At 36.6% G+C, this 21,917-nt stretch overlaps 1 protein-coding gene across 1 annotated transcript in view; it reads right to left on the bottom strand.

The window, feature by feature from the left end:
• Positions 1 to 2,076: 2,076 nt before the first annotated feature.
• Positions 2,077 to 21,917, bottom strand: part of LOC134797012 (dopamine D2-like receptor) — a 281,210-nt gene continuing 261,369 nt past the window's right edge. Inside the window, exons 2-8 of the mRNA XM_063769209.1 lie at positions 14,017 to 14,126; positions 10,755 to 11,007; positions 8,295 to 8,464; positions 6,489 to 6,593; positions 3,805 to 3,948; positions 2,783 to 2,985; positions 2,077 to 2,361 (exon numbers count right to left, since the gene is read on the bottom strand). Coding sequence (XP_063625279.1) covers positions 2,147 to 2,361; positions 2,783 to 2,985; positions 3,805 to 3,948; positions 6,489 to 6,593; positions 8,295 to 8,464; positions 10,755 to 11,007; positions 14,017 to 14,126 — 1,200 coding nt within the window. The 3' untranslated portion in view covers positions 2,077 to 2,146. The remainder of the gene's footprint in view (positions 2,362 to 2,782; positions 2,986 to 3,804; positions 3,949 to 6,488; positions 6,594 to 8,294; positions 8,465 to 10,754; positions 11,008 to 14,016; positions 14,127 to 21,917) is intronic.

The raw sequence follows: 21,917 nt of genomic DNA, 5'->3' as shown, positions 1-21,917 counted from the left end.
CCAACATGGAGTGAAACATATCGATCAAATCTTTGACTAGAGGACACATGAGCTACCCGTTTTAATATTTAAAGAAATTTCTCATGGAAGTTCATGTTATATTTACGAGTCTCATGGAAGTTATGTTTTTACTTTTTCATTTTTAAATAAATTAAAAACATATAATTTAGCAACTGCTTGCCGTCACTTTATAATTTTTAGAAGTTCTAGGTATATTAGGTTTAGAAATAATATATCTCATTATTTGAATTCTAGACCGCTTAGGTGTTACAATAAGTAGCAATTATTATTAAACCCTTATAATAAGGGAATAATTCATTGTTCAAGCTCAAGTTAGAACGGTCCGGGTCCGGGTCCGGGCCGAGGCGCCCCACAATTTTATTCGTATTCGAACGAAGTGTCGAACGCCTCGACCCGGACCCGGACCGTTCCAGTGTGAGTCATCCTTAAGTGGTCTAAAATTCAAATCCCTTGATGTATATTTTCATCACTTCAGGCTACGCCCTCTAATAATATGTATACATATAAATAAGTAATACTGTAAATTATTTACACGATAAATTAAAACACGTATCTATATTACTCGAGTTCACTTTGTACAATTATTGTTGATATGGTCAATCGGCGAGTAATGTCTACTGATCAAATCTCGCTGTGCATCTGCCAGATACTAATCTTATCTTACCTTACATTAACTTCTGCAAAACAACAAAAAAAAGATGGACGGAAAAGGCAAAACATGGTTCTTAATCTAAAACAGCGTGAAACAAATTCAAATTGGTGTTAAAGATTTTAATGTATTAGGAATATATTCAAGAAAGGTTTTACCTTATATCGAAGAAATTAAAATAATCACAACCTTAAAAAAACTAAAGCTTACTAATATTGCTATTATATAATTTGGCATATATTGTAACAATATATCTTATGATTATGACGACTAGAACTATAAGCGCAAGCCTTGAGCGACTTAACTCCACTTTCACCCACACAGTCACACCTCTATTATGTATATACAAAATGATATGCTAGAATTCTACTATGAACATATAATATTCAAATTGAGGTATCACTTAAATTAATAATGTCTTTTCACTTCAAAGTCACTTTGTATTTGGTCGTCGAGGTCTCAGGGGAGAGGAAAATAATATATTGCTTTTAGTTTCAGATGAGCAGTGAGTCGAAATCAAAACCAACCAACCAACCAACCTTCGTTGTCTTTGTGACAATAGTTTTGAATTTGCGAGCTGTTTTCAACTTAAATTGAGTGTTCTCTGCGAGCCAACTCGCCGCCAGACATATGTAGTTTGAGACTTTTGAACGATTTCACAAACTCCACAAATGTCCATCAAATACAGCTTTAGTTAAGCTTTAAAGCGTATTTCAAAGAGCGTTTAACATTTATTATAAACTTTATACAATTCGAAATGCAGACGAGTAATCCTACTCGCAAAGGCGTAGTAAAATATCTATGATTTTGACTGTATTGCCTTTTATTTCAATCGACTCTTTGTTATTACCAATCAAATTGTAATTTCAATTTAGAAGTTATATCTGCCAATATCCATTAACCTTTTCAAGAAGTGTTAAAGACAATCGATAAGTAATACAGCAACAGAAATTTACGCAGCTTTTGACGTTTAAAACCAACGTCTTTCAAGTCAGGGGTCGAGCCAACAATCATTAGATAACGCTAATCGAAACTTAAATAAAATGGAAATGATGACGTGATTTTCGCCGCATAATGTAAGTTTAGTTAAAGTTGTACACTACATTTTCTTTAGATTTGGAAATGTTTATGTTATATCTAGGTACTCAGAATCACGAACTATTTCGATCGTACTGGAAGAAAAAAAGTGTCACGATCCATAAAATTTTCCTTCCGTCATAAATTCTATGAAAAATGGAAATAAAAATGTTAGGACACTTTTTTCTTCTATTAATTTCAAAAAAGCTCATGATTCTGAGTAGAAAGAACGTAATAATTTCCAAATAAAAAAAACAACAATAAATAAAATGGACTATTTTTCGATTAGCGTGTGCGATCGTCTTCTTGGCTAGGCCCTCAGACGCTAAAAATTTCGAATCAAGCTTCATCTTAAACCATGGAGACCTATTGCGTGAAGACGACCAAATAATCTATGGGCTAGGTGCCGCAATGCAGAATTTTGCGGAAGGCCTTCCTGAACTCCGGATTGAAGATGGTGTAGATAACGGGGTTGAGGAAGGAGTTGATGTAGCCGAGCCAGGTAGTCAGCATGAAAACGGTGACGCCGGGGCTGTAGGGGAGCCCCAGCTTGAAGCAGACGGCGTCGAGGACTGAGCAGGTGAAGAAGGGCGCCCAGCAGAACAGGAATACTCCTGGGAGACAACATTATATATTTAATATCATGTCATATAGTCAATCAATCGTAAAATTCGCTAGATAACAAAAATCAAATATGTCAAATGCGGCCATTTTTAGTGATCTGTACAAAACTTTGTTCACGGAACACTTATGGGATCACATCGGTCTTGCAAATTAGTTAAATGCGTTTTTTGACAATGCCTACCAAACGGGACAGCAACCCTAACTAGTATTTCCTAAAACGATGGTTAATTCTCCTGTTTAGCCAAGTATTTCTTCTCTTCTTATTATTGGCCTATTTAGTCGTATGCTTTATAAACCCTGTAGCCCGAAAGGATCGAGCAGCAATACAAGGATAATGGTGAAATTCTGATGTCAACTTCTTGCTTTCTACAGCTGAGGGGGAAATTGAAGCATTTTACACCAGGGTCTCACCTAAAACGATGGCTAAGGTCTTAGTAGCCTTCCTCTCCTTTTTTGCTGAGGACTTTTCCCTCTTCTTCTTGCTGGCCTTGTTGGCCTTGTAGATGGTGAACCTCGCCGTGGCGGCACTGGCTTTTCGCTCCTTCTTGCAGTCGCCGAACTGACTCACTGTGTCCGGTTCGTCTTCGGAGCGTATTGCTAATAGTGATGCGTTTCTGAGTGATGAAGACACAAATTAATTATATTTGTAATACATTAACAAGAAACATAAACTCTAATTTTTCTTCAGTTTTTTAACTGTGTGTAACTGTCTCTGTTTTTAAAAATGGTGAACCGTGATTGTTATACGTTATACACATAGGAAATTTTCTAAAACAAAGATTTTACGCTAGGGTAGCTAGTAAATCTGTGCAGGATGTCATATAAATGATGCTGGTGTGACTTCATTATTAGAGAATGTGCTCGTAAAATAGTTTTTTGAAGTCAAAGTATAAAAGGAGACTAGATAGACAATTTCAATATAATAGAGTATCAATTCTAATGCGGATTTCTGACAATTTTGATGCAGATTTTGGAAAGCGCAGTAAACGAAACGAACGGCCTCCTCGATGCTGCCGTTCTTGCTGGTGACTGGAGCTGGAGAGTTGGGAGGGGATGAAACAGGCGCGAGGCTATATGTGTGTGTGTGTGTGTGTGTGTGTGTGTGTGTGTGTGTGTGTGTGTTACCTGGTCTCTTCGAGGCCGCCGTTCTTTCTGGTGACTGGAGCTGGAGAGTTGGGAGGGGATGAAACAGGCTCGACGCTATATGTGTACGTGTGTGTGTGTGTTACCTGGTCTCTTCGAGGCCGCCGTTCTTGCCGGTGACAGGAGCTGGAGAGTTGGGAGGTGATGAAACAGGCTCGACGCTATATGTGTGTGTGTGAGTGTGTGTGTGTTACCTGGCCTATTCGAGGCCGCCGTTCTTGCTAGTGACAGGAGCTGGAGAGTTGGGTGGGGATGAAACAGGCTCGACGTTGAATGTGTGTGTGTGTTACCTGGTCTCCTCGATGCCACCGTTCTTGCTGGTGACAGGAGCAGGAGAGTTGGGTGGGGATGAGACGGGTTCGACGCTGGAGGGCGCGTAACCGCTGTCGTTGTTGCCGTTCGGGTCGGATTTCAGCTTCGACTTCAGCAGAACCCTAAAACGAAAATCTTTTGTTAATACTCAAAGTAAAAGAAAGTTATGGTAACCAAGGAGAGCATACATAGATGAAGTAGAAGTGAAAGTAAAGGTGATGTCGTGATAAGCTGTCAAAGGAGAAATCTGAGGACAGACATAGATGGAAATCGCTGTATCGACAAGAGTCTACTCCCAAATATATTTATGACGATGATGAACGCTACACAGAGTACTTTGCGCTGCCCGCTCGAGCGCTCCGCTGCACACTCGCTACTCAGGCCGTTACACTTATGATATGAATGAATGAATGAATGAATATTTATTTATTACGTGTAACACATGGACACAATTTTTATTAGTAATGCTTACAAAGTAAGGGGTTAGTAGGTACAGGGTTTTTTAAAACAAAACAACACTGATGGGCGAATGCAATCCCTCACAGTGTAACAAGTAGGGACAGTCAACCCTATCCGCTATCATGCGAAGGATGCTGTTGGGACTGCCACGCACACGGCGCACCAGGGATGCTGCGCGTGCACGCATGGTAGTAAGTATAGAAACAATCCACGCGCGCCGCCGCGAACATCCCTGATGCGCTACAGAAACGAGGCAGTCCCATCAACACCCGGAACGCATTATTGTACTGGACCCTAAGGGCCCCATATGCCCGTTGCGTATACGCCGCCCACAGATTGCAGGTGTAGAGGGAAGTGCAAAACGCCTGAAACAAAGTGACCTTCACCTCTTTAGAGCACCTTGCAAATCTGCGGGCGATCATATTCGCCCTGACCGACAGGGCCCTTCGTTCCCTTTCCATGTCCAGGTCGTCTTTGAGGTCGGTCGCGATCACATGGCCTAAGTACTTAAAATGGTCCACTCTATCTATAGGGGTACCATTGAGGCAAATGGCAGGAACTTCCATTGTCTTCTTGCGACCGCACTCAAACACCATGAACTGGCTCTTGGTTGCGTTATATTTAAGTCCATGATCTGAGACATACGTTTCGCAGATTTTTAACAACTTGCGCAGCCCACACACCGACGCGCTCAGCAGCACCATGTCGTCTGCATAACTTATGTTGTTGACACAAACTCCATCCACATGACAGCCGACATGGGTTCTACTGAGCGCCTCGATTAGTCCGTTAACATACAGGTTAAAGAGCGTAGGTGAGGTCAACCCCCCCTGTCTCACCCCGCACTCCAACCTGTACTCATCAGATAGCACGTCTGACCATCTAACGCTGTTGACCTGGTTTCCATACCAATACTTAAATATTCGAATGGTTTCCTGCGGTAAACTGGTATTTTCCAGCTTCTTCCACAGTATGTCATAGGAAACCAGGTCAAAAGCCTTAGACAGATCGAGGAAACAGGCTACCACTGGTGTTTTACTTTTGGCATAATACCTGACAGTGTGCTTAAGACACAGAATCGCAGACTCTGTAGATAACTGTGGTCGAAAACCTAGTTGGTTATCATGCAGTTTAACATGGTTATTTAACTGTGAATTAAGCACACTATCAAGTATTTTGGCCGTGACTGTTGCCAACGAAATGGGTCTGTAGTTACCCCTATCTGCCAGGTCTCCCGTCCTGTTTTTGACAATAGGTACGACGATCGTCCGCATCAGGTTAACTGGCAGATAAGAATGCCTTACACACAATCCTTAATACACAAGGTATAAAACATTGCCAACACTCTCGGTAAGTGGGGACCTGCATGTTGGAGGTGCTCAATAGAGAGACCGTCGTATCCCGGGGATATGATACTTATGAATCTCAGCAGCTCAACGCGACGCCGCCGGTCCGCGAAACGCGCTTATCCCACGCCTTTGTTTGTCCAACTCAAGCAGATTTACTGCATCGAATAATAGGTACGAGCATTATTCTTTTACTTTGCAATTCTTTGCAAGAAATATGGAATTTCTGATCGCTTAGTTTTAATAGGATAATAAGATTGCACTTCTGTCAAATGTTTTTTCACAGAAGAACTTACACAAAGGCTTTGAAATAATACTAACCAAATTCATTTACTATAGCTGTCAGTGCTTCTAGTTTTACACGATCGGTAATTGGTTAAAGCAATTTAGACTAATCTTTTGTATCATGCACACAGGCACATAGGTTATTTTATTATTTATTATATTGCTGTATGACAAAAAAAAAAAAAGCAAATGTGGAGAACACTGAGCAGGAAAGCGGACCCTGGCGTTAGGCCGGGAAAACGCTAGGTTGAAGAAGAAGATTGCTGTATGAAACGGACCTGTAATAGGTGTAACTGCATCATAAAAGCAAGGAAACCGCTTCAGTTTTAAAACATTGAACTGGTTTTGATACGACCTTGAAGATCACTTACGCTGATTAGTGTATGCGAAATGAATTGAAAGTCGTGCGTGAGATGCGCGCCAGTCGATCGTCACGGTCGGATCAAACACGTTCACACTCATAATAAATGGTTAAGTCTGAATCGGGCTTATAATTCCTCCGATCTTGCCTCGCTACGCTTAACTCCCGAGCATATTCAAATAAGGCGCTTAGGATGCTTGTCTGAACTTACTTGGGCGGATCCTCTCGAGCTGCGAGCATAAATTCCGTGGACTTGTCGTTAGGAATGACATGACAGTCCTCCGCATCTTCCAGCTCCACGGAGCGCTTGTCGAAGCTGTAACAAACACATCTATGTATCAATCAGGGTTTTCATCCATTTCTCCTACCAATAGCAAGTTAGCCAACTACATAATTGACCAAAAACTTTCCTTAGGGAATTCAGCTAAAATATTGTACACTTAAATCACGTTCTGTATTACGTAGTTTCATTTGCAATGAGTTCATTTCAGTTGTCGAACTACCCCCTTGATGTCGCTATACCGTGCGTAAAAAATCGTAGTTCGGAAACTGGAAATTCGAAATTCGAACAGTAGCAACAAATTTAGAACGCCAAATCTAGCTGCTCCTAAATTCAATTTGCGAAAAAGCTTTTATACATTTCTATTTTAATTTAATCCTTAGGTACTAGACGTACTACACAAATAATTAGTCGTCGTCTTTTACTTTCTCTCAGCCATACACACTTAGAACTGATGGAGAAACTATTTCATTTAAAACACAATTGCCTGTCTAAGTCGTTGATAAAAGAGGCGTTACAATAAGTTTCATCATAGCAATTATCTATTTAGTGTGCTTAAAATAAGCGAGGTATGATAAGCTTCTTTACTGAACAAAGGTTTTAAATCATTAGATTTCGTAAATTTTAAGACCTCATAGTTACGTCATAAAACCTCATACGCAAGGGCAAACGTATAACTTTGTAGGTCAGAATATAAAACCGTTTATACTCATGATAGCGTGGATTATTCAGCATTAACTTATTATGTAGCTACTTTACATAATGCAGAGGTTACTAAGATATAAGAGAGCGTGTGGGACGTAAACGTAACACACACTCAAGGTACTTTATTATGTGCTGTCCCACCAGTATAAATAAATCCGAATACTGCACTAACACAGCGGAAAATCCTTAACACAAACTAAGTAGGAAAGTAACTAACAGTGATAAAACTGATAACTACAACAGACGAGAGTAACTTCAACGGCTATTTCATATTTCCTCATTGTTCGCGACTACAAGAAAATTAACTCCGTAATAACTGGGGCAATATAGCACCGAGACATTTGCAATACGCATCGGTATGAACAATTAATGTCATGCAAAATTCGACTAACAACACAAAGCAATAAGGTTGCAAATTGAGTGAGTTGAAAAAGTCTCAAAATGAACAGATGATTAGGTCACTCTTGGGAAATTATGATGGAAGATACGAAATCAACGTGATTTTCTTTGGGCGTGTAATAGATTTTCATTAATTATTGAGGCTCAAGCGGATATATATTGCTCGGAAATGTTTTATTAGCATTCATGAAATATGAGCTGTCGAAAAACGTTAGTATTATGGGAAATTGATGTATTTTTTCTCCATAAAAAGGCATAATAATTTTGTGTTAATATTCCTTAACTTTACCACAGAATAAATAAAAGTACTACCGTACAGAAATACCTCTGCAAACGCTCCAAAACAAATTTTCAAATTAGAGAAAAGAATATAAAATGAATTACCGCTTCAGGCAAGATTGGAACTTGCTACCTTTTGGAACACCGGTCCTATCGCTTCTAACCAACCGATCTACCGAAGCTTACCAGAAGCGTGTGAATTTTCCTATTCCTTCCTTTTGCTTACACGCCTTAGGTAGGTATAGGTAGGTACTAGGTAGGCGTTTAGCTATATCTACCGTAAGAATGTTCTATTTGAAAGGCACCGGAGTCTCGAGTTAGTTATCGGAGTCGGAGTTTTGGAACATGTGTTACCTGTCATGGTCATCCTCGTTGCTACCGGAGCCAGTGTTGGTGGCCGCGTCCAAGGCAGTTTCTGCTAGCCTTCTTGTCTGCGCCACGTTTTCAATGACGACGGCTTGGCTGCCCTCCGGCACGGGAGGCTTCTTCGCCGCTCGCTGCTTCCGAGCTCTTATCCTTAAAGCCTGGACAATAGATTTCATAACATTAGGAACGGTAGGTATATACTTTGTGCTGAATACTGATATTATGCGGGCTATAATACTTAAGTAAATTACGCAAACGTTAGGGAATATGTCAGGGTCAAATTGGTGGTAGCCGTACAAGTAATATTCAGGTAAACATGACTATACTGATAATAATCTCTACGTACGTAGAAATTATTTTATATATCAATTACGGACTTTCCTGCAAAACAAATAGATTTATAGTGACGGAAGTAGTGTCATAAGGTGCAAATTTTGGTAGGTATCGGATGAATTCACTTAGCACAGATGTAATATACATAAAGCTAAGCTATTTGAGCCCGGTAGAGATCCGCCACCCCCTGGCAGGTAGGCAGGGGGGGCAGTCAAAGTAGTTTGTAATGGATTCAAGCTTTCAACTCGTTTTTAACCACGTTAGAGGATGAATTTTTAAAAACGCTGAAATTACTTTTCTTGTATTCTAATAATATGCACATATAAAAACTTTCAAGCCCCACACTCGAAAAAAATTTTGATCTCCATACAAATTTTCAACCCCTATTTCGCCACCTTAGAGTATGAATTTTCAAAAACGCTGAAATCAGGTTTCTTGTATTTTAATAGTATACCTTTTAACGAAGTTTGAAATTCCTAGCTTAAAAAAAAACATGAACCCCATACAAACTTTCATCCCCTTTTAAACCCCCTTAGGGGTTGAATTTTTCAAAATCGCTTCTTATATCTTGTACACATTATAAATGTGTGCAAATTTCAACTTTCTAGCATTTCTAGTTTCGGCTGATAATAGTAATAGTTGAATAAAAAAATAGCACAGCGATTTTGATTTATTCGTCAATACTTTTATTTTTTTCTATTAAACTGTACACCAAAGGTCTCAAAAATGAATTCCTCATGCCCGATTTATCTGGAAATGACACCAAACTCGAGGTGGTAGGTAAATAGAAGCCGATATGCGGCGTGTAACTTTGGATGCCCCCCTGTCTACCCACCAGGGGGTGGCGGTTGGCTACCGGGCTGGATTGGCTTAGCTTTACGTATACTACATCTGTGCCAAGTGAATTCATCCGATACCAAAATTTGCACGTCCCATACATTGGGTGACACTACTTCCGTCACTATTCTTCTTCTTCTTCTTTATATTTAAGAGCTGTGCTCTTGTCGGTGGAGCAAATCACTATTATTCCATTGTAAATCATCCAGTTAAATTCAAGTTTGCTGACAGTGTGAGATATTAAAAGGCAACCAAGCGCTGGGCTATAAACAGATTGTAAAAGTGCAACTATGGCGAATGTAGAAACTTAAATATCGACGTCAAAGTTCGTTCATACGTTCATTCATGGGATCAAATCAAATCAAATCAAAATCAAAAATATTTATTTGCATAAATAACGGTACAATGGGTGGTATACAAAGTTTTCAGTCTCATTCCTTATTTTACCATAATATGGCGTACAAATATTCAATATAGAGCAATATTCTGGCTATATGTACATACATGCATTCTTATAATCTACTTAGATTATGATTACTTTGTGTAAAATTGTGCCATATACTTATATGGCACAATTTTACACAAAGTCAAAAAAATAATAATTTAAAATTAAATTGATAATTAATGTCTTACTTGGTAAAATGTCTAATGTGTATGTGTGGATGTTGGTTGGTTGTTCTGATATAAATCAGACGATTAACTTTATAGTCGAAGTTGCACTTGTTACTTACATAAAGTTTCACTTCACTCGTAGCCACTGACATTAAATTTGTAAGTAACATTTATTGAATAAAATGAACTGTTTTTAAGGCACAAAAGGACTATATATTCTGTTAGTAATTTCTTGTTATTAATTTGTTACGGATATGGTTCTCCAGCCAGAAATGTCAATCATCATGATGCAGAAGATGTAGAACCAGACGATGTGGATCAGATAATAAACATGGCTGATCAAAGGCCGATAGACATCAGAAACCAAGATACTGCCGTTATGGTTTTTTTGTATACAGAACCTAAACGTGATAATTACTTAAACTTCTTACTAATTGGCATTTCCTTTAGAAAAAAAGTAGTTTTGTAAAATAAGGAAAAGGTAGATGATAGACAGGGGAAGTGACTTAAGAGTTAGATCAGCGATACAGATGTATATAGAACAAACATATAAGAGTGCAACTTAGTGAAATAATCAATAGATGAAGCGGGTGAAATTAATAAGTTACTAGAGCTTAATGAGCGACAAAGATAAGATGAGCGAGAAACATGAAGAATGAGACTCACCTTAAAAATACTATAATACAAGAACATCATCATGATGCAGGGGATGTAGAAGGAGCCGAGCGAGGAGTAGATGACGTAGTTCTGGCTGTTGAAGAGGCACTCGCCGTAGTTCCTGTCCGGCGTGTCGTTGAGCCCCAGCACCACGGGCGTGCCGATGGCGGCCGAGATCAGCCACACCAGCACGATGGTGAACCAGACGCGACGGTTGTTCTTGTGTTTTGCGTATTTTATTGGTTGCGTTACTGCTATGTACCTGTTAACCAGATTTTATAAGTGCATCACCCATTCCAAACTATATGTTCAAAACATTATCAAACTGCACAACGGGACTTAATCGCGTATTTAATCGTGAAAGTTTAAATCAGTGTTATATGTTCAAAAGACAGGAAAAGGAAGGTCCTACGCCAATTCTTGGAATTAGTTGCCAAGCGGACCCCAGACACCCATGAGCCGTGGCAAAAATGCCGGGATAACGCGAGGAAGAAGAAAAAGATGAAGAGGAAAAGGAAGGTCCTAAAATGTCACTATTAACATTATAATTTGATGATGTTAGGACAGGACTTTTCCAAAGACATGGGTTTTGCGTATTTTATTGGCTCCGTTACTGCTTTGTAAGTTCTAGGCATTGAAATAATACCGTGGAATGGGGTTACTTTGCATCCTGGGTTTACTTTGATAAAAACTTTACTTCGTGTTCAAACTCGAATATTACGCTTTCTGAACGCACCCTGTGGATTGTTTTTTTTATGGTTGGCAAGATTGAACGTCACTGTCAGTTAGTGATTTGTGTCCGTGGGATCAAGCATGTCGATCGATGGCAAAAAAAATTAAAATATGCAAGTATCAGTTTTGGGTACTTTTGATAGCCCGTATAACTTCTAATGTACAATGTTCTATATAGCAAATACATAAATTTGATGTAATCCATTGAATCAGGCATGTATCGGCCTATAACATCGATTCTTGTTGCAAATCATAATCATGGCGGCCATTTTAGTATTCCGTTTTTTGTGGCATGGGGTGTCATTGATCGCCTATAAGGGTTTACTTTGATCACTGATCAATGGCAATCGACGACATATAGTTTTTTTAGATTATTTAGAAATTGAAGATTTTTGTTTTAGAATAATGCCTGAGCATAATTATTATAGGAATTACTCTGAAAAAGTTTTAAACCGGGCTGTGACAGAAGTGGTTGAAGGCAGGCCGTCGATACGCCAAGCATCCGTACATCATCGTATTGTTCATAAATTTTGATAGGTTTTTATTGTTCAATTATGCTTCTTACCTTAAATAAGTAAAATATGAGACTGTTTTGCAATAAAGTAGATTTTTTCTAAGCTAACCTTTTTTCTCTTTGTCAAAGTAACCCCAAAGGCAATAAAATCCTTATAAATCCTAAACCTGCGAGCGGATTTTTTTGTAATGTTTTGAAGTTTTAGTCCCTACAGGGGTTACTATCGAATTCCGTCGAAAAAAAGGGGGGTATCAAAGTAACAAAGTAACGTATTAGCAAGATCATCACTCATCGAGATTCACAATGATGACCACGACCACTCTGGCAAGAGTGTACCGACTAAGAAGAAGAAGAATCAAAGTAACCCCAAATAAAGTTTAAAGTTGATCACCGCTTTAGAATTTTTTTCAAAGGACACATTAGTATTTTATTATTATTATTAATTCATTTATTCATATAAACAATTACAATGATACATATATACAATAAATGCGCCAAACTGTAGTAACCAGTTTGTTGGCGCGCCGCCCTCAACTCTTACTTAATATTAAGGTAAATGTTTACAATCGTGACTTATATACTATTGTTAGTAGAAAAGAAAGCATGCATTTTTTAACTATTTATATTGTTATTGATATTTTAATATGTACATGATTGTGGAATGATTTTATAATTTTCTAGGTAAGTATGTATTTGAAATTATTACTTTTTAGGTAAGTATATTTCCAACATCTCCAGTTTTAACTTTCTTTTAAACGCTGCTTTTGTAATATTTTCATTTACAGACAGAAATCTAATGTTATTATAAATCCGAGGAGTTATATAGTGTAATGTTCTTTCCCCATAGTAATTACAACATTGTGGTTCGAGATATTGTGCACGCCTGTCAGCTCTTAACAACCTATCGTTTAGCCGTCTAGGCATTTTATGGTCGTTGCACCCATATTGGTCTACGGCCACAAGATACCTAAACTTTTCTTGAACAGGGAGGACCCCACACTTCCCATATAGCTGATCGTAGTCACCTTTACACTTATTCTTTTCTTTTTTACCTACAAGCATTTTTAAAAACCTTATTTGTAATGATTTAATCTTGCTTATATAGGTAGGAAAGGTCCTCCCGTACACACTTAGACCGTAGGTTATTAATGATTCTACTAGCGCATGGTAAACTACAAACAGTGTTTTTTTGCTGACTACGTTTTGAAGGTGGTAAAATTTCCCTATCAATATTCTAAGTTTATTACATAGATAGTAAATATGATTTTTCCAGCTAAAATTGACATCTACCGTTAGCCCAAGATATTTATACTCATTTACGGATTCCAGTCGAGTACAGGTACAGGCAGTTTTATCATTATGGAGGCAGCCGTAGGTATGACCAATAATTGATATTTGTGAACCTTTTTTTTGCATGTACGGCGAGCACACGTGCATTATTTTCGTTTTGTTTATGTTTAAGATAATTCCGTTGTCATGTGACCACATTAGAATATTATCAAAATCGATTTGTATTTTTCTTTCGACTTCATGTAGGTCCTTGTCTGCATATATCAGACATGTATCGTCAGCATACATGTATGTCTGGCAGTACTGTATGACATTACTAAGGCTGTTGACATGCATGATGTATCCAACCGGGCCATAGACTGACCCAGTCGGCACACCAGACGTCACGCACGCGAGCTCACCGGACACTCCGTTTACAACAGTCTGCAGGGTTCTGTCACTTAGGTAATTTTTAAAGAAGGTATTTACTGGGCCTTGGATTCCGCATTCAGACATCGACTTTATTTAAAAAAATATTGTTGGTGAAATCGATAGAGGAGCAAAAACCGATATTGTCATTTTTTAAATTTATTTTTAGATTCCATATTCGGGGAGATAAATAAATATTAATTTTGAAATTGATCAAAGTAACCCCATTCCACGGTATGTATAATCCGTTTGATAATACAATCCTCAATTATTCACCTCATTCATGGTTTCGTAGTGTAAAATATTACCCACTAGTAATAGACTTACCTATCGATAGAAATGGCGACGAGGTTGAATATGCTGGACGTCGAGGACGTGACGTCCATGGCGATGTAGATGTCGCACACGAACGCGGGGAGGCCCCACGACCCGTTTACCTGCGGCAAAGAAACGACCGTGTTAGTATTTGGATTTCTTATTTTGCTATGACAGTTAATGGTGGAAGTTAAACAGTTTAATAAAGAAGTACCCAGATCTACCGTATGGGAGGCAAGTGCCGATGTATGTTTGCAGTAGATGGCGCATTTTATGCGCGCATTGCATTAATTACCTAAAATACCACCACCACCAAAGACGTTTGACCACCATTTGACCACCAAAGACGTCAACTGACGCGCGCAGCTGTAGCCCAATATCAACCTTCGTGCATGACGAGCCGCATACGATAGGCGTGGCGTTCAAAGGGTTGAAGCTGCTTTTGTAGAACTACTGCGTTTACAAGTATCCGTGAGACAACGCTTTAGCTTAACTATAGTGGAAAAGTAGATAATAATGCTAAAGTCAACGAAAAACTTTTGCTTTGATATAATCAGTGACACAGTCAAATTTTACTTTAGAAACAAATCGTAAATATAAATGCAAAGTACAACTAAATTCAACGTTGATAAAACATGTTCGCGTTAGCACTCTAGTTATTTATTTACTCTCATATTATTGTAAAAAAAAGGTTCATAGAAATGAAATTAAACCATATTGTTTTAAACATTTTATTTATTTCTTTAATCTAGATGAAATTTAATAGGTACGCCAGAATTCTCGCAATTCAACTTGTCACGTGTAAATTTAGGCCGAAGTCATTTAAGGAGAACCTTGTCTGCAATTAAAATTCCAAATTTTAATGATCTTCCATTCTGCAGATTCCCGAGACTTCCTTGAGAACAAAACGGGGGTAAAGGAGGTAAATCTGAAACAGACAATCTTCAGTGATCAACCGAAGCAGCAATTAAATTAAATTGTCGGTTTAGGAAGGAATTCGATACCCGTACCATAATATTTTTTATAACAGACAGACACACCAATACCAAACATTAAAACTGGTATGTAAATTAATCATATTTATATCACTAAAAAAACTTATAATTTTTTATCATTGTTTCTTGTACTCTTGTACTCTTTAATTGTTAAATTACACAATAAAGTTTATTTATATAATTATGTAAATAAATATCTAATTCAATGTAAGTTTGTTACAATTTCGACATACTTTTAGGGTAAGCAGTAGCTTACTTTTCGCAATTAATCTTAATTCAAGTGTGGTGTAGCTGTTGAAATGTAATCTGGCCCAAATTCACAAAATAATTTTCTCATCACGTCTGATTTTCATAGCAATGTTTTAGGCACCCTGAATTTTATTACTTCGAATCTAAATCCCAACATATTCATGTTTTTCTCAAAAACTCGTAAATCTCGTAACTGATGCGACGGATAAACTCATCAACAGATGAAATTAGGCTGAAAGGGACGAAAGGGGCAGAGTTTCGACGTAGAAAGATACTTAAATGCATATTAAATTTGACGCTTACTTAACTTTTATGAAGAGTCAAATATGTATGGTGCAAAAGGGCGTCTGCTAGCTGGCGCGGTACCTAACACAGAGCGGGTAAGCGGGCTAATAAAAATAGTATGAACAACGCTAATTGGCGCACACTCGTGCGACGGATTATACCTACAATGCATGGCACCCGCGTGCGTGCGCCCGCTCCGTGCGCCCGCTCCGTGCGCCCGCTCCGTGCATCCGCACTATCTAGCGGACGCCCTTACCTAATTTAAATATTTGTGCCATTCTCAGCCAAAAGGGTATTTACTGTCGATTTTCAATAAGGCGTTATTTCCATAAAGCTTCAATTTGAAATCTACCTTATCTATTATAATTTAATCTGACATTGTTATATTTTATGTTTTATTGTTTTTATTTCTTATTGTTTTTAGCTGTTTGTTTGGAATTTTATTTTAATTTGACTTTGCTGCAATATTATTAGTTATTCTGACATTATATGAACTAGGGTGCCCTAGCATTATATACATTTTGACAGCTTTATTTTGACATACATAGGTAACTTTTTGACATTGTATTTAATATGTTTATTGCGCTCTCTGACATTTTATTTTACTGTATTTGACTATTACTTTTAATTTTTATTATGATTGTTTTATATTTTTTAATTATTTTAATGTATTATTATTATTGTTTACAATCTAACGATCTTTTTGTGAATTCATGTTATTTGGAAACATTATGATGACATTTATGACAATGTTAAATATCATGTAATTTTCAATAAGAAATAAATTAATCTAATCTAATCTAATGTATGGACAACCGACAATGTGGTAACTTTTGGTTGAAAACGTCACATTTAATCACATCAGCCAGAGGCTGCCGAACTGAATTTCCGTAAACGCCCCTCATACCTTCCAAAAATACTATTATTGATTATTCAAACATGGACGTCCAATATTTTGCATCACTTAACTTTTTTTTAGATTTTTAGTACCAATAATACCCTATGAAATATATTATAAGTATATAATTATGCTAGTGAAACGAACTATATCCTTATAAGAATTAGTTTTAGTCCACCCACCAACATTGTATGTTCAGTAAACACTTATATTCAACAGCAACGTCTGAAACTAGAAACTCTAAAATCTACCGCAGTAAATAATCCAGATCAAATACCGTAATCTAACCATATCCGGGCGTATTTGCTAAAACACTGAATTGTAAGCAGGATATTCAGGAGCCGATCGTTGAGCGGCAGGATATTGGCTCGCTATCAAATCACCCGGGCATACCCGGCAGAGAAGCGTTGTTAGATATTTTTGCTTAACTAATTTGCTAAAACATTGTTATATGTATAAGCAGGATATTCAGCCGGTCGTTGAGTGCCGCTCGCTATTGGCTCACCCGGGTATACCCGGGCAGAGAGGATATGTGTTTTTTAAGTAGGTAAATTCGTTGATTTAAAATAAATTGATTACTAAACAACCGAAAAATAAATTATATTATTATCTAAATTGACAGATTATTTAATAATATAAAATTATGGAACAAAGTAAGCATTCAATCTTCCTCTTCCATCATAAAAACTCAAGAGAAGAGCTCTTGACACACTTAAGTGGAAAATGGCAAGTGGAAACCAAACGTTTTGAAAACATTGAGTGCCTGTAAGTAAGTGTTGGGTAAAATTAAACGAAGGGGCGTAGATAAAATAAATGCGTGAATCATTAAGAGAACTTTCCAAAGAAATTAATATTTTAACTGTATCCCAATACCTACATATATGATAGTATTATTTATGTTGTTAAGAATCTAGACTCCTTTACTAAGAATTCTGACCTCCAATAATACTAGAAATAAAAATAAGCTTGCTATCAGAAAGTTTCGTGTTCGTAAAGTACAAAAGTCATTCGTTGGGCAATGCATTCATTTTTATAACAAGTTACCTGAGGATGCTTTAAGATTACCCTTTCCAGCTCTTAAGAATTACTTAAAATGTCATTGATGTTGAACGCTTATTAGAAAGAAAGAAAGAAAGAAAGAAAAGAAAATACATTTATTATTTACGTCAACCAACCAGTTAAATTACAAATTTTACATCGATACATAGACGTTAAATAGGGCACCCACTCAGCGTAAAATTAAACGAAGGGGCGTAGATAAAATAAATATTACAGAGTCGAGGACTACTTGACAGACAAACATGCATGGTCCAAACCAGAAACTGTAATAAGGACAAGTAGCAATTAAAAGCATTGTATTATGTGTAGAGTTATAGGTGACTCAGGTAAGAAAGGACATCAAATTTTATGAAGGCATCTCATGACAATCAGTCAGATTCATATAATATGTATTCTCATTTCTATTATTAACTTCTTTTTTTTTTCCTTTTGTAAGAATTTGATATGTTTTCTGAAAGAGCTACGTATTTGTATGATTTCATGTACCTACATAATATATATGATTTATTATCAGATTTCTATAAAGTTATATACTTACTGAGTATAATTGCATAAATTCTATAGTAATTTAAATTGTATTTTTCTTATTTACTCGTAATGCATGTTAATTATAAGATGTAATAATGTTTTGAAAACATGTGTCCCGCCGAGTTTGTTGCCGGTCCCATATTGGGATACCCTCCTCCAATTGAGGGGGGATTTAAATCTTCTCGAGGCAGAGGTACGGTTGGAGCCGGTGTAGCTTTATTTGACGTTCATAAGCGCATTGTAATATGCCTACTTGTATAAAGTATTTTTTTTTCTTTTATCTTTTAAAATGCAAATGTTGTCTAAGTCTTTCATTATTTAATGTCATTGTCCTAGAAGGACACGTTTGTAAGGATAATTTTAATTGGGTATATACCTACTACATTTTGGTCACTCAAACTCAGATAATTATCACTAAAAGAAAATCTGTCATATAAGTAATAGGTAAGTAAGTATTGTACGGTGGAAAGTATTAATTTATGACCCATTTCGTACCTTGTCACAGTGTCGATAAATATGAAAGTCGCTAGAGACCTCATACTATTGTCACTGTGACGAGGTACAAAATGGGTCATAAATTAAAAGTTTCGACTCTACAAATACAAACAATATGAAATATTAGAAAGTTCATAATTATCCCATATATCTTAGCCTTTCATGTTAACTACATTACCTACAAGTAAAATAATTATCTAAGGCTATTTGTTTTTTTCCCCGTTTTCTATACTTCTATATTCTATACTTTCAATCATTATTCCATTATATTATATCCGCCCCTGTACCCAAAATCTTCACTTTTGTTCTCAGTAGATTAACTAGCAACCGCGGCCGCCATATTGGAAAAACTGGTAATGTTGTAACTTCTTTCCTATCATGTTATCTATGGGTAATGGGCCGTAACTTTACTACGCACAGTATTATCTACGGGCGATGTGGCGGAAAATCGGACGATACAAAAAACAAAGCTGGGAACGCGTGAGGTGAAAAGAAAGTGAAGCTGATGCTAGAAAATTACATAAATTATATATAAAATAAAAATATATTTCTTTACCAACGTAAACAGTGAATTGCTTATAGTGTTTTTTTTTTCAATTTTTAACCTTAGTGATGCGAGGTGAATATGTAATTACCTACTAAACAATCTTAACTATTGGACCAGCCTTAAAATCTAGACTTATATCGTCAGGGATATGGACCGTGATTACCTTTTGTATTGTTTTCGAAGTCCCGATATTTCGACGCACTTACATGCATCTTGTTCACGGATAACTGAACGGGTTTTGGGTTGTGAACGGGTAACAATACAAAAGGTAATCAGTGTAATCACGGTCCTTATCCCGGACGATATTAAGTCTAGTGAAACTAACCGTTAATCATTCCTTCTTTGCATGATTTTTTCTTTTTGCCCGAAATGAATATATGTGTCACGTAATTGTTTGCTGATTCTGAGAAAAATAGTAAAAAAAAATGAACATCGATTTTTACTGCGAATTCAGTGTTAGACTTTGCACAGGCTAAATCATATTTATGTAAATATATTTTAGTTATCAGTAAGAGATATATGAAAATCTTACTATCATCAGAATGGTGCACTATTTGTGATATACCTATAATAAAGTTTATAAATAAAAAACAATTACAAACTCCGAAAAAAAAAACGCCCAAAATCATCTTACTAAAAATCATCAATATCTGGGTTCTCCAAATTTTCCGATATTTAGTCTTAAAACAAATGTGATTTTTATAAATTCAAATACTGCGTAAATTTAAGTAAAAATCGTATAATGGATTAGTGTTGAAAGTTGACAGTCTCAAAAATAAATATCAATCACCTCCTTTAATTCGTAAGACAATGTTATGGTGGAAATTTCCATCACAATGCAAAGAAGGGTGAAAATCGCTTTAGAATTTGTCTGTCCTTTGAAAATACTTTGACTCCCAATGGTCTAAATATACTATACCTATATATGCATAGTTGAACTGCTTTTGTAAAGATATATAATTTTAAAGAACCAAGATATATTTATTTAATGGCACAATATATATTTAGTACACAAAGAAAAAGCACATATTCAGACATAAAAATATTAGACCAATTTCGATGTGATGATGATGATGATGATGCATTCCTGTCGTCCCTCATTAGGGACATAGGGCTCGCAGAAGAATCCTCCATTTGTCACGATCTTGAGCGGCTTCTTCCAGCTCTTGCCAGCCGAGTCCAGTTGAGCCAGCCTCTTTCTCAACTGATCGCCTGCCTCCATGTAGTACAAGGCCTCCCCGACCGCCTATTTCGATGTGCCTTAGCTATATTTATACAACAGTCTTTATGTAACGTTATAGAAAGAAAACGAGTAGACAGTCTAGACTAGGGGAACGGGTCACATAATAAATTAGGTACGTTTCACAATTTCAAAAAACAAAAACCCTTATTCAGTCTTGTTCAGCAAAATAAATGTTGAACTCGAAGCATACAATTTCAAAGGAGTCAAAGGATATTAAGTTTCGAGTAAGACGCCAGAATTTTACATTATTCTCATTCCAAACACGGTATTAGGACAGTGAGTATTAATGGTTGAAATTGAAACTGATTATTTAGATCTGTAAGTAAATTGTGACATAATAAAAAAAAAATTAATAACCTCATCGAATATATATAAATAAATTATCAATTTAGCAACTCACCCACACTCTAGAAACATTTCTAACACAGCCAAGCCTTCATTATTTTCATAAATACTTGTACATGTTTTGATCGTCACCAATAAATATCTTTTATTTTTTTTAAATATATTATAATTTCCTTAATTTTATCGGGTAGTTAGCAATTGAAGTAAGGCTACCTAAAAAAAATCGCGGTAGTTTTAAAAAGAATAAATCCGAATAATAATTAATTTAACTAGTCAATCTCACGTATAGTCGAACAAATTTCTCAAAACAAAACGAACTAAAATTTCCACCCGAAGCCAATAGCTACGCTCGCCAAGCCATAATCCACCCTAACCACATGTAAATACATTTCATTTTTAAACGCAGACAGAAGTGGAGGAAACATCCGGTATCGGACTTCCGGCGGCCATTACGTGCGCCCATTGTCCGCCATCTTTTTGTGCTTTTGGTTTCATTAGTTTCCTTGGAATAACGAATTGGATTTCGCTTATACGTGCCGGGGAAACGTCAAACAACGAAAAAAACAACTGCTACAAGAAAAAATACTTAAGTATTTATACTTAATATATTGTCCATGTGTGCAAATAAATGAAATGAAAATCTCGGTAACACCACCACTTAAGTGACCATCGATGGAGCTTATGTATTTGTAATAAGGCTTACAAATTTTCAGTTAACATGTATTTAAATATCCTTAATCCTTGATTTATAGATCCGTATACAGAGGCCCGGACAAAATCCATATGTTTAGGAAAACTCCTGAAATTTAAGTAGGACCTATATTGCGATATCATCAATATTTATTTACCTACTTATAAATTTATTAAGAGATTGTTTTACAAACATTCGATATCGAATAAAGATTAGAATCAATTAAAAACAAAAAGTATATTTTAAGCGGACATACCGCAGAGGAAACGGGTATGCCATTAACACACAATCGGAAACATTCAATTATAAAAAATTGCCACATTTTCGTCAGTATGATAAATCAGGATTGTAACAATCGCAAACAGAAAAGTTTCTGCAAAACGCAGGAAACGGAAAGGACGATTTAGGGCATATCTTTTATGTGTGGTTCGAAAATGTTAAGAATAAAATTCTGAATAAGAATAAACATTGTAAATAAGTACTGGGATCAAAACTTTTCTATTCATTAAATTATAATTTCTGGAATAAGATCTTTTGTGCGATTTAAAAAAGAGCTGACCTTTAATTTATTGTATCAT

Source organism: Cydia splendana, chromosome 14 (genome assembly GCF_910591565.1).
Source record: "Cydia splendana chromosome 14, ilCydSple1.2, whole genome shotgun sequence".
Lineage (NCBI taxonomy): Eukaryota > Metazoa > Arthropoda > Insecta > Lepidoptera > Tortricidae > Cydia > Cydia splendana.
The sequence above is the reverse complement of the archived record's forward strand: the minus strand, read 5'-3'. Positions and strand labels throughout refer to the sequence as shown.